Consider the following 13,074-nt stretch of genomic DNA (forward strand, 5'->3'; position numbering starts at 1 on the left):
GCACTTGACATTTCATTTAAAACTTTTTCTTAAAACTAAAAGGTTTCATTATGAGATAAATTTCAAATGTACTTTATTAAACTGATTGCTAATTAGAGCGTAAGCAATTATAAAGAAAATACACAATGATATTCAACCAGAGGTTATTTTTCTGGACATACAGACATAGTAAATGTTTCTTTAAAAATTTTTAATTCACCTGGAGACTCAATACTTAGGCAGGTACATTTCTGGTTAAAAACACTTGTTAAGATAGGTGATAATTGTTCTATTTTACTTATTTATTTATTTTTTCAGTGTTACAGCTCTATTTTCTCAATGAATTTTTGAGTCCCGGGAGAGAGCTGAAGGACAGGAAGAAAAAGCAGTGGGAAAAACGTGCCAAAGAATCCCCTTCATAGCCCGCTGGAAAATTTGCTTAATATCTGATCGGTGCTCACAATTTCATTGGTCTGATCCTTGCCACAGAGAAGAAAAAGGACAGAAGAACCCCCACTGGCTTGTGTAACAGCTACTGGGGCTCAGCAGATAGCACCTTTGGGACATGCTGAGTAGCAGCCTCTCCAGAGTCCCTCAATTGTGCCCCCTGCCGCCCGCCTGTTTGAGGGAACAAGAAACGAGAGACTGTAAAGGAATTAAGATTTCGTTAGGCATGTCCCTCCAGCCAGAGGAGTGAGGACTTCTTACCTTAACCAGAGGTCTTCTGGGATCTGAGACTGGGCCGTGTGACCTTTCTGCTGAGTTTGTTTTTTTGCTGTCCTGGTTTCCAGCACGATGGGCCTTCCCCTGCGCTGGGTTTCTTCGCCTTCGGCTTCTAGCGCGGGAGCTTCACTGAGTTGGGCTCCTGCTGTGCTTGGCCTCTTCCACGTGGAGGTTGTTTCAGCCAGGTTAAACCCGAGCCATGGCACCATAGATGTCACGTGAGTGTATGTTCCTCGGTTCTCTGTCTCATCACAACAAAGATTTGGAGTGATGGACATTAAAGCCCTTGGCGCATCACAGCTCTTGGGTCTTGGACAAACCGTGTTATAGCTCTTAGGCAAATCAGTGTTACAGCTCTATTTTATTTAGAGGATAGCAGGAGAATCCATGCTCGAAGCGTGAGGGCATGCCAACCCAAAGACTCGAAGAGAAGAGAGCAGAGGAGCGCGGGGGAGGGAGAGAGAGAGAGAGGGCACGCACGCGGGAGAGAAAGAGAGCAGTCCATTTTAATATTGACAACTGAGATAAAACCACAAACTGTCAGGCAATGTTTAGGGACTCAGAATCAGCTTGTCAGAAAAGTACATTTTATACCCACAATATCATTGCTTTTGCATGATATCCTTTCAGGTCATCACAGTCTGTTACTGGCTTCTTATCTAAGAATGTACAGGTTTACAGGGCCTTTCATGGCAGCCGGTCCCATCACTTCATGGAAAATAGATGGGGAAACAGTGGAAACAGTGGCAGACTTTATTTTTTGGGCTCCAGAATCACTGCGGATGGTGACTGCAGCCATGAAATTAAAAGATGCTTACTCCTTGGAAGGAAAGTTATGACCAACCTAGACAGCATATTCAAAAGCAGAGACATTAGTTTGCCGACTAAGGTCCGTCTAGTCAAGGCTATGGTTTTTCCTGTGGTCATGTATAGATGTGAGAGTTGGACTGTGAAGAAGGCTGAGCGCCGAAGAATTGATGCTTTTGAACTGTGGTGTTGGAGAAGGCTCTTCAGAGTCCCTTGGACTGCAAGGAGATCCAGCCAGTCCATTCTGAAGGAGATCAACCCTGGGATTTCTTTGGAAGGAATGATGCTAAAGCTGAAACTCCAGTACTTTGGCCACCTCATGAGAAGAGTTGACTCATTGGAAAAAACTCTGATGCTGGGAGGGATTGGGGGCAGGAGGAGAAGGGGATGACCCAGGATGAGATGGCTGGATGGCATCACGGACTCGATGGACGTGAGTCTGGATGGACGTGAGTCTGGGTGAACTCTGGGAGATGGTGATGAACAGGGTGGCCTGGCGTGCTGCGATTCATAGGGTCACAAAGAGTCGGACACAACTGAGCGACTGAACTGAACTGAACTGAAAGAGATACCTAGCACACACACCACAGAGCGCGTTCGGGGCAGTAGCACGACTCCACTGCCTGACGGGCAGGACTCACTCCAGGAGCGAGTCCTCCGCGCTCTGACAGCCACACACTCACAAGCAAGGCTGCTAAAACTTATTTAACTGGACACACTGAGGTACCACTGTCTGTTTATAAAGATTTTCCATCATACATTATTATTTTTTTCAGGTAGAAAACTTGGCTTTCAACTTTTACAGTCATAAAAGTATTTCCCCTGGGATTTCCTTCACCTAGAGAAGGTACCCATGTAATTATTTTGAAACAGTCTTCCTAACTTTTCAAACTTTGCTAACCCTAACCCCCTCCCCCTCCTGTGAACGTAACCAGATCAGCTGTAAAGGAGCAGCGCCCAGTCATGACGGCAGGCCTCTGTGAGGACACTGAACACCATCCGTCCCAGAGGCTCAGTCAGCGACTGAATGTGTTCCTGAGGAGAACTCACTTGAGTCCCTTCGGGGCTGCGAGAGCTCCAAAGCCAGCCTTCCCCGTAGCACTCGTCCAGACTTCATCCACGGTGCTCCTCTCATTTGGATCTCAGTGCTTCCTCCCACTCAACAGCCGACTCAGAGTTCTTGGGAATTGCGGGAAATATTGACTGCATTTTATTTCGAAAGTCTTTCATCTGAAAGATGAAAAAAATCAGTCATCAAATGTTAAAAGATGGGGAAAAGAGCCAGAATTAGAGATGGACCCCGTTGCTGACTGACTGATACACCATTGCTGTGGGTACCAAACGAAGACCAACAAAAGGAAAGACTGTCCTTGCTGCCTTGGAAGACAGGAAGACAGACCTCGTTTCTTCTTCCCCGTATAAGTCTACTGGGCCTTAAGTAACATAAAACTCTAAATCTGAAAGGCAACATGCTCTACATTGTCAACCCTCCATGACATGTATTTCCTATCAGAAGACAGCCTATGTTGTTGGCCTTCATATGTAAAGATGCAGCTGAGAACGGGATGTCTATCTAAATAAATGAATCTACTGAGGCTAAGAACTGAGGGGCCAGAAGGAAGGAGTGGGGAGAAGAAACTTCAGTTCAGTTGCTCAGTCATGTCCGACTCTTTGTGACCCCATGAAAAGCAGCACGCCAGGCCTCTCTGTCCATCACCAACTCCAGGAGCTCACCCAAACTCATGTCCACTGAGTCGGTGATGCCATCCAATCATCTCATCCTCCGTTGTCCCCTTCTCCTCCTGCCCCCAATCCCTCCCAGCATCAGAGTCTTTTCCAGTGAGTCAACTCTTTGCATGAGGTGGCCAAAGTATTGGAGTTTCTGCTTCAACACAGTCCTTCCAAAGAAATCCCAGGGCTGATCTCCTTTAGATCTGGTGGACTGGCTGGATCTCCAAGGGACTCTCAAGAGTCTTCTCCAACACCACAGTTCAAAAGCATCAATTCTTCGGCGCTCAGCTTTCTTCACAGTCCAACTCTCACATCCATACATGACCACAGGAAAAACCATGGCCTTGACTAGACGGACCTTTGTTGGCAAAGTAATGCCTCTGCTTTTGAATATGCTGTCTAGGTTGGTCATAACTTTTCTTCCAAGGAGTAAGCGTCTTTTAATCTCATGGCTGCAATCACCATCTGCAGTGATTTTGGAGCCCCCCCAAAATAAAGTCTGCCACTGTTTCCACCATTTCCCCATCTATTTCCCATGAAGTGATGGGACCAGATGGCCATGATCTTAGTTTTCTGAATGTTGGGCTTTAAGCCAACTTTTTCACTCTCCTCTTTCACTTTCATCAAGAGGCTTTTGAGTTCCTCTTCACTTTCTGCCATAAGGGTTAAGGAGGAATCAATGAATGGCAGAGGAGAATGTTCTTATGCACCGACAGTGCTGAGGAATCTACGTAAAGGTGTTCCTGGCAGACAGTGATCTGGAATTGCGGGCCTGGAGCAGGAGTTTGGAGGATCCTGACATGCAAGGTCAAGTCCACCTCTGCACACGGCCCCAAGGGCAGGGACACTAATTTACAGGAGGTGGATAGTCTTTAGCGTAGGTGACGCTAGCTGCACACCGATTCATTCTTCACACCTAGATGGCCCTGTTCTGAAGCCACTACAGAAGTACCACAGCACAGCGCTGCAGTCTTCCTATTGGCCACACCCCAACCAGGCCTCCCCGATGGCCAGGCAGCAAAGATTCTGCCTGCAATGCAAGAGACTCTATTCCGATCTCTGGGTCACGAAGATCCCCTGGAGAAGAAAACAGCTATCCACTCCAGTATTCTTGCCTGGAGGACCCCATGGATAGAGAAGCGTGGCATGCTACAGTCCATGGGGCCACAAAGAGTCAGACACGACTGAACAACAACTCAACCATTATTTCTCGAGGATACAGATCTCCTTAGTCAAACTGTGAAGCACCCTGGATTCACAGCAACATGTAAGTCATTTCTTGGAGTGACTGAGAGTCAGCTAGTATTTTTTTTTTCGTTTATGTTGATGCTTGCTTAATTTCAATCAGAAGCTGGACCCCTGTGCTGTTTCCCAGTTCAGGAGGTGCATCCCCTTCGGGACTTGTCAGTTCCGAGGCATTTACTCCAGTCATGGTAGCACAGCCGTTAGCAGAGACCCTGGTATCAAGTAGGCCTCTCTGTTCAAAGGCCAGCTCACGTGCCTGGGGAGCCTGCTTACTCTCGCTAGGGGCAGAGGTCATGTGTGCAGCATGGAGATGACGCCTTCTTACAGAGTTGACTGAGGCAACACGCGTGGAAGCCCCGCTCCTGGCAGTGCTCAGTATACGTCAGCTGTTGTCACTACAGCGGCTTCAAAATACCACGTTCCAGGAACAAATCTCGTGTGGATGTATTACGGCATGTTTGTCAAAAGCGTTAATTTACAGTCACATCGTTTTGGTTTAAATATTCTGATAACTGAAGACACACAAGGTTATCCATCGTAAGAGGTCTAGGTCCAGGACCACCCTCTCAACGTCTGGCTCCCAGACACCAGTCTTGACACACACACCCCCAGGGTATTTATGTCTCCCCGCAACCCCCTCTTCCATGCAGCCCTCTAATTTGTACTGTGATGAACCCTTCATGAAAGGTTTCCAGCTAAAGGCAGTACTCTGTCCCTGGCGGTCGGGGGGACGACTGGGAATGCAGTTCTAAGCAGAAGTTCTCTAAATAGAGAGTCCTGAGAGTCGGGCTGTCAGAGTCACAGGGGATCACCGTTGGCACTGGGGGCAGGGATGCTAACTGTCAAGGATGGCCCACAAAAAAAGCTGCCTTGTCCAAAATGCCCAAGAGTGCCCCCTTGAAGGGCCTTGCAGGCTTTCTCAGCTGAAAGGCGTCTCTGGCCAGGGTTTGCAATGCGCTGCTTGGTTCTTCCTGGTTGCCTCTCTGGTGGAACATCTGTTACAGCTGAGCCTAATGACAGGGTTTCCTGGTGAGGTATCAGCTACCATGACATGAATAGAATCATCTACCGTCCCACCTTCTCAGGGAGATGGAAGGAGGTCGGTCATTGCAAAAGTGGAGGCAGGAACGCGGATGAGGTCTGGGAGGCAGCGTGCAGAATGGCTGCTCTGCTCGGGCCAGGGATGGGGGTTGTGCTCCCATTTCCTCTTCTTGGCCCATTTTTTTCCTTTGCTCTAATTTCCCAAGGATGGTTTACTTGTTCCCAGGGTCGTAAGTGAGTAACTGAACCATTAGAAGGAATCATATCTGAAAAACAGCCAAGTAGGAACAGACAGGCTTCCGAGCCCAGTGAAGGGAGGGAGACACGTGGGATACAGAGCATCGCGTGGCCCTTTATTTATTTACAGCTGTGTAGGAGTCCAGCCAACACGGCAGAGCAGAAAGACCTGAGCTCACTCCCAGGAGCACACCAGCGTCACAACTACCACCACCGATGAAAAGACTAGAACCTGCCCGAGAAGATCTGTTACCACAAAAGATGTGAAGAAGAACCCACAACAGGACGCAGGGGAATGGTGGACCGGCAATACGGTTAAGCCCCACATCCCCAGGCGGGTGACCCACAGAACCAATACTCTGCACAGGCTCTCCCAGAGAAGCGGAAGTTCCGGCCCCATGCCAGGTTCTGTAGCCTGGGGGTCCTGCACTGGACGGCAAGCCCCCAGGGAATCTGGCTTTGAAGGCCAGTGGGGCTTTATTTCAGGAGTCCAAGAGGACTGGGGCAATAGAGTTCACTCCTAAAGGGTACGCACAGCATCTCACAGACGCCAGGGTCCAGGACAGAGGCAGTCATTCGACAGGAGCCGGAGTCAGCCTAGCTGCTGGTCTTGGAGCGTCTGCTGGAGAGCTAGGCGGCCACTGCGGCTCACAGTGGGGCACAGACACGGGGCAGCCATTCTTGGGAGCTCCCTCTACCACTTGGCACTGGTGCTGGTGGCGCCAGCATGGGATCCTCCCTATAGCTCCTCGGTGTCAAGACTTGGCCCCCTGGCCCCCCTCTGGGGTACCTCAGGCCAAGCGAGTCCCACCCACCAGCAGGCAGGCTGCCGAAGACCTCTGGAACCCAGTCGCCTCATTTAGACACAGGACCCCGCTCCACCCATCAGTGGGCAGGCACCGGCCCCAGAGTCCCCTGGGCCCAGCCCTGCCCTCCAGGAAGCCTGCTCTCGCCTCCAGACCAGCCACCTCCACCAGGGCCAGGCACAAGATGCAGGAACACTACAGTCGCGCAGCCTACGGAGCCCGTCTCCCCAGCACCAGGCCAGCCCAACTGAGTCAGGAACCGTCTCCCCCGCCTCCCCCACTCCCCACCCCCTAACCCTTGCCCAGGGACCCAACAGCAGCCCTGAGACCCTCGGCCCGGCCCGTAACCAGACCCTGGGGCCAGCTCCGCCTGCCAGCAGTGCGAGCACTGAGTCCAGGACCTGGTCTCACCCTGCAGTGGGCAGACAGCAGCCCCAGAATCTTTTAGACTCTGACTCCACTCGCCAGTACTAGCCCCAGGGCCCCTGAGGTTCTGCATTCAGCTGCCTTGTGACCCGGTCCAGCAGCTGGCAGCTTCCACACAAGGGTCTGGCAACCAACTGGACCGGAGGCCAACCAAAACAGTACGGTACTGACACAAAAACAGACATGCAATCAGTGGGACAGAACAGAGCCTAGAGATAAACCCACGCGCTTACAGTCACTTAATCTGCGACACAGGAGGCAAAAACACAATGGAGAAAAGACAGCCTCTTCAGTAAGTGCCACTGGGAAAAACTGGACAAGTGAAAGGATGAAATCAGAACATTCTCTAACACCATACCCCAAAATTTTAAAATGGGTTAAAGACCTAAATGTAAGAACATTATTTGACATAAATCACAGCAATATATTTTTGGATCTGTCTCCTAAAGCAAAGGAAATGAAAGCAAAAATAAATGAGACCTAATTAAACTTAAAAGGTTTTGTACAACAAAGGAAACCATCAACAAAGTAAAAAGGCAACCTACTGAATGGGAGAGGATATTTGCAAATGATATGACTGACGCAGGGTTAATATCCAACAAGTATAAACAGCTCATACGGCTCACAATTTAAAAAATCAAACAACCCAATTAAACATGGGCAGACAACATGAATAGACATGTTTTCAGAGAGGACATGCAGATGGCCAACAGGCTCATGAAAAGATGCTCAAGATCCCTGATCATCAGGGAAATGCAGATCAAAACTACACTGAGATAACACCTCACACCTGTCAGAATGGCTGTCTGCAAAAAGAACGCAAATAACCAGTGCTGGCCAGAGTGTGGAGAAAAGGGAACACCTGTACAGTACTGGTGTAATTTGGCAAATTGGTGTAGGCACTGTGGGAAACAGTATGGAGGCTTCTCAGAAAACTGAGAACAGAACTACCATAGACCCAGCAAGTCCACTCCTGGGAATATATCCAAACAACACTGATTCAAAAGATACAGACAGCCCAATGCTCATTTAGCAGCATTATTTATGACTGCCAAGATATGGAAGCAACCTAAGTCTCCGTCAACAGATGAACGGACAAAGACAATGCGGTATGTATACACTGTGATACTAATCAGCCGTAAAAAGGAATGAAATCTTGCCACTTGCAACAACGTGGATGGACTTGGGGGTATTACGCTAAGTGAAATAAATCCAACAGGGAAAGACAAATACTGTATGATCTCAGTTATATGTGGAATCTAAAAATACACAACAGACTAGTGAATATAACAACAACAAAAAACAGACTCAAAGATACAGAGAACAAACCAGTGGTTACCGCTGGGATAAAGGAAGGGGGGAGGGGCAATATAAGGGTAAGGGATTAAGATGTACAAACTACTGGTATAAAATAAGCTACAAGGATATACTGTACAATACAGGGTATATGGTCAATATTTTATAACTAAATGGAGTATAACTTTTAAAATTATGAACCATTATTTTGTACACCTGTTACTTACATAATATGGTATATCACCTATACTTCACTGAAAAAGCCTTTTAAATTTTACACCTGTGGAAATGGAAACCCAGCATCTCCTTATAATCAGGGCCTCAAGTCGCTTTCAGCAGAAAGGCTCACAGAAAGTTTCTAAGCTTGTACTATTCATACTACATGGATAGTTAAATGAAGATCTTTAGTTTTTTCCCACCTGTTTCAATTTCTGATACACAGATCAGAGGTGTCGGTCCTCTCAGTGATACTCTATCACAGGTCAACAGAACATTCCTCTGCTTAAAAATGTGCTTGAGAAAAGACTTCGGGACTGAGTACATTTAAGCAAATTATGAAGTAAATATACTGAGTTCCAAGATAATAATTACAACTATTGCCACAAAAGCATCCCCCTACCCTAACACCAGAGAAGTCCGGTGAAGACAGGGCATGTTGGGGACCTGAGTGTCCATCCAGCAACTCAAGTTTCACTCTGAAGCATTTTCTGGACTCTGGGATTCTTCCCTGCAATCCTTATCCCTCTTCCTCTCTGACCAAGAAAAATTTCTCTGTGGTTACAGACCACAAGCCTACCCTTCTAAACAGGGCCACTGCATACTGCCCAACTCCAGGATGCTCTCCTCAAAGACTGGGACATAAACGGCACTCCCAGGCAGTGAGCCCACTCCTCCAAGAACCTCATCCTTGAGTCCCAATGTTTGTGTCCAATAGTGCTGGGCTGTAATACTATCAGAAAGTAGCAGTCTCTTCAACAGTACATGAACTGTGAACTTCCAGATGTTCAAGCTGGATTTAGAAAAGGCAGAGGAACCAGAGATCAAATTGCCAACATCTGCTGGATCATGGAAAAAGCAAGAGAATTCCAGAAAAATATTTACTTCTGCTTTATTAACTATGCCAAAGCCTTTGACTGTGTGGACCACAACAAACTCTGGAAAATTCTAAAAGAGATGGGAATATCAGACCACCCAACCTGCCTCCTGAAAAATCTGTATGCAGGTCAGGAAGCAACAGTTAGAACTGGACATGGAACAACAGACTGGTTCCAAATAGGGAAAAGAGTACATCAAGGCTGTATATTGTCACCCTGCTTATTTAACTTTTATGCAGAGTACATCATGAGAAATGCTGGGCTGGATGAAGCACAAGCTGGAATCAAGATTGCTGGGAGAAATATCAATAATCTCAGATACGCAGATAACACCACTCTTACGGCAGACAGCAAAGAGGAATAGAGAGCCTCTTGATGAAAGTGAAAGAGGAGAGTGAAAAAGTTGGGTTAAAACTCAACATTTAGAAAACTAAGATCTTGGCATCTGGTCCCATCATGGCAAACAGATGGAGAAACAATGGAAACAGTGACAGACTTTTATTTTCTTAGGCTCCAAAATCACTGCAGATTGTGATTGCAGCCATGAAATTAAAAGATGCTTGCTCCTTGGAAGAAAAGCTATGACCAACCTAGACAACATATCAAAAAGCAGAGACATTACTTTACCAACAAAGGTCTATCTAGTCAAATCTATGGTTTTTCCAGTAGTTATGTATGGATGTGAGAGTTGGACTATAAAGAAAGCTGAGCGCCAAAGAATTGATGCTTTGGAACTGTGGTGCTGGAGAAGACTCTTGAGAGTCCCTTGGACTGCAAGGAGATCCAATCAGTCCACCCCAAAGGAGATCAGTCCTGAATATTCATTGGAAGGACTGATGCTGAAGCTGAAACTCCAATACTCTGGCCACCTGATGTGAACAACTGACTCATTGTTAAAGACTGATGCTGGGAAAGATTGAAAGCAGGAGAAGGGGACGAGAGAGGACGAGATGGTTGGATGGTATCACTGACTCAATGGACATGAGCTTAAGTAAACTCCAGAAGTTGGTGATGGACAGGGAGGCCTGGCATGCTGCAGTCCATGGGGTTGCAAAGACTCAGACATGACTAAGCGACTGAACTGAACTGAGCAGTCTCTAAGGCAGCAGTTCTCAGAGTATTATGACAATAGGAAAATGATTACAAGTAATTTGTCACTAATATGGATTTTCTGATTGATATTCTAGGTTTAGAATAGATTCAAGATTATGCCTCCAATAATGTTACTACTCACATTCACACCGCAACGGCTTTTTGAAGGGTGATGTAGCCAGTATGCCAGGAGTGACCGTGGGATATTACTACACATTTACTGTGTCTGTCTTGGCAAGGAAAAGAACAACATGAAAATTTTTGGTGTTATATATAGTGTGCTGAAAAATTACTTAAAAGCTGAAGCTATGTCCTCAATTTAATGAATTTGAGAAAACTCTTACAGCATCTAATAAACAGACAGCTAGTGGAATTAAGCGCTCCAAATTTTAAAAAGTCTTTGCCATTGTATAGCTCATTTAGCTTCAATTTTCTCACTTGCAGGTACAGGATGGCTGCCAGCCTCGGTGCTGAGGTTAGAATAATGAAAGCTTTATAGGACCAACTGATGAGAAAGCCTTTGGATATATCAATAATTACAGTGCCAATGGGAATTTTGAAGAACCTGGAAATTCAGCTTCTTCATAAAACTGAGTAAGACTGTAAATGTTTCCTGAACAAGAATAATGTTTGCCATTTAAGATCACCTATGTGCCAGACTCACCAAGCAGTAGACTTTTATGTAGCCTTCACAATTCTGGCAGAAATGAAGACCACCGCTTTATATATGAGAAACCAGAGGTCAAAGAGGTTAACCCACCCATGGTGATCTGATTTGTAAGTACAACTGCCTCACTGACATCCAGGCTCTTGCCCCACACCACTCTGGTTCTGAGACCTGGAAAGACCTCTACAACTTCTACTCATGTGCCCGCTTTCCCTAAAAATGACTTAGCTTGAAATATGTACTTCTTGCAGTAGTGACCATGTTATACAGAATGCTAAGGTGATGCTGTGAAAGTGCTCCACTCAATATGCCAGCAAATTTGGAAAACTCAGCAGTGGCCACAGGACTGGAAAAGGTCAGTTTTTATTAATGCCAGTGTTTACTGACAGCCAGTACTCATCTGCTTCTGGATACAGGGGGTAATACTTCTCTCTATAAGGGAGAGATGAAGCCTTCTGAAGTGAACAGTGCAAAGAAGTAGAGGAAAACAATAGAATGGGAAAGACTAGAGATCTCTTCAAGAAACTTAGAGATACGAAGGGAACAGTTCATGCCAAGATGGGCACAATAAAGGACAGAAATGGTAAGGACCTAACAGAAGCAGAAGGATTAAAAGGTGGCAAGAATACACAGAACTGTACAAAAAAGGTCTTAATGACCCAGATAACCACAATGGTGTGATCCCTCACCTAGAGCCAGACATCGTGGAGTGTGAAGTCAAGTGGGCCTTAGGAAGAATTACTACAAACAAAGCTAGTGGAGGTGATAGAATTCCAGTTAAGCTATTTCAAATCCTGAAAGATGATGCTGTGAAAGTGCTGCACTCAATATGCCAGCAAATTTGGAAAACTCAGCAGTGGTCACAGGACTGGAAAAGGTCAGTTTTTATTCTCATCCCAAAGAAGGGCAATACCAAAGAATATTCAAACTACCACACAATTGCACTTATTTTACATGCTAGCAAGGTAATGCTCAAAATCCGTCAAACTAGGCTTCAGCAGTACATGAACTAAGAACTTCAAGACTTACAAGCTGGATTTAAAAAGACAGAAAACTGGATGGGAGGGGAGTTTGGGGGAGACTGGATACATGTGTATGTATGGCTAAGTCCCTTCACTGTTCACCTGAAATTATCACAACATTGTTACTTGGCTGTACCCCAATACATAATGTTTTTGGTGTTAATAAAAATTCCCGTGGCATTTTTCAAAAAAGAAAAAAAGGGCAGAGGAACCAGAGATCAAATTGCCAACATCCTCTGGATCAAAAAATAAAGAAAGGAATTCCAGAAAAAACATCTGCTTCATTGATTACACTAAAGCCTTTGACTGTGTGGATCACAACAAACTGTGGAAAATTCTTAAAGAGATGGGAATACCAGATCACCTTACCTACCTCCTGAAAAACCTGTATGCAAGTCAAGAAGCAACAGTCAGAACCAGACATGGAACAATGGACTGGTTTAAAATTGGGAAAGGAGTATGTCAAGGGTGTATATTTTCACCCTGCTTGTTTAATTTACATGTAGAGTACATCATTCAAAATGCTTGGATGGATGAATCACAAGCTGAAAGGAATCAAGATTGCTGGGAGAAATATTAGTAACCTCAGATATGCAGATGACACCACCCTAATGACAGAAAATGAAGAGGAACTAAAAAGCCTCATGATGAAAGTGAAAGAGGAGAGTGAAAAAGCTGGCTTAAAACTCAACATTCAAAACACTGAGATCATGCATGGCATCTGGTCCCATCACTTCATGGCAAACAGATGAGGAAACAGTGGAAACAGTAGCAGACTTTTTTGGGGGAGGCTCGAAAATCACTGCAGATGGTGACTACAACCATGAAATTAAAAGACGCTTGCTCCTTGGAAGAAAGGCTATGATAAACCTAGACACCATATTAAAAAGCAGAGACATCACTTTGCT

At 45.9% G+C, this 13,074-nt stretch overlaps 1 protein-coding gene across 2 annotated transcripts in view; it reads right to left on the reverse strand.

The window, feature by feature from the left end:
* Positions 1-212: 212 nt before the first annotated feature.
* The window catches only part of TMEM242 (transmembrane protein 242), a 43,377-nt gene continuing 30,515 nt past the window's right edge, over positions 213-13,074 (reverse strand). The window contains exons 4-5 of one of the 2 annotated variants that reach the window (XR_011145824.1): positions 2,560-2,739; positions 213-2,010 (exon numbers count right to left, since the gene is read on the reverse strand). Coding sequence is in view for 1 of the 2 variants with exons in the window: in XM_068985193.1 (XP_068841294.1) it covers positions 2,641-2,739 (99 nt within the window). In the remaining variant the exon portion in view is untranslated. Of the gene's footprint in view, positions 2,740-13,074 lie in introns of both variants that reach the window. The other variant, XM_068985193.1, reaches the window with a different exon arrangement.

This window comes from Capricornis sumatraensis, chromosome 13 (assembly GCF_032405125.1).
Source record: "Capricornis sumatraensis isolate serow.1 chromosome 13, serow.2, whole genome shotgun sequence".
Classification (NCBI taxonomy): Eukaryota; Metazoa; Chordata; class Mammalia; order Artiodactyla; family Bovidae; genus Capricornis; species Capricornis sumatraensis.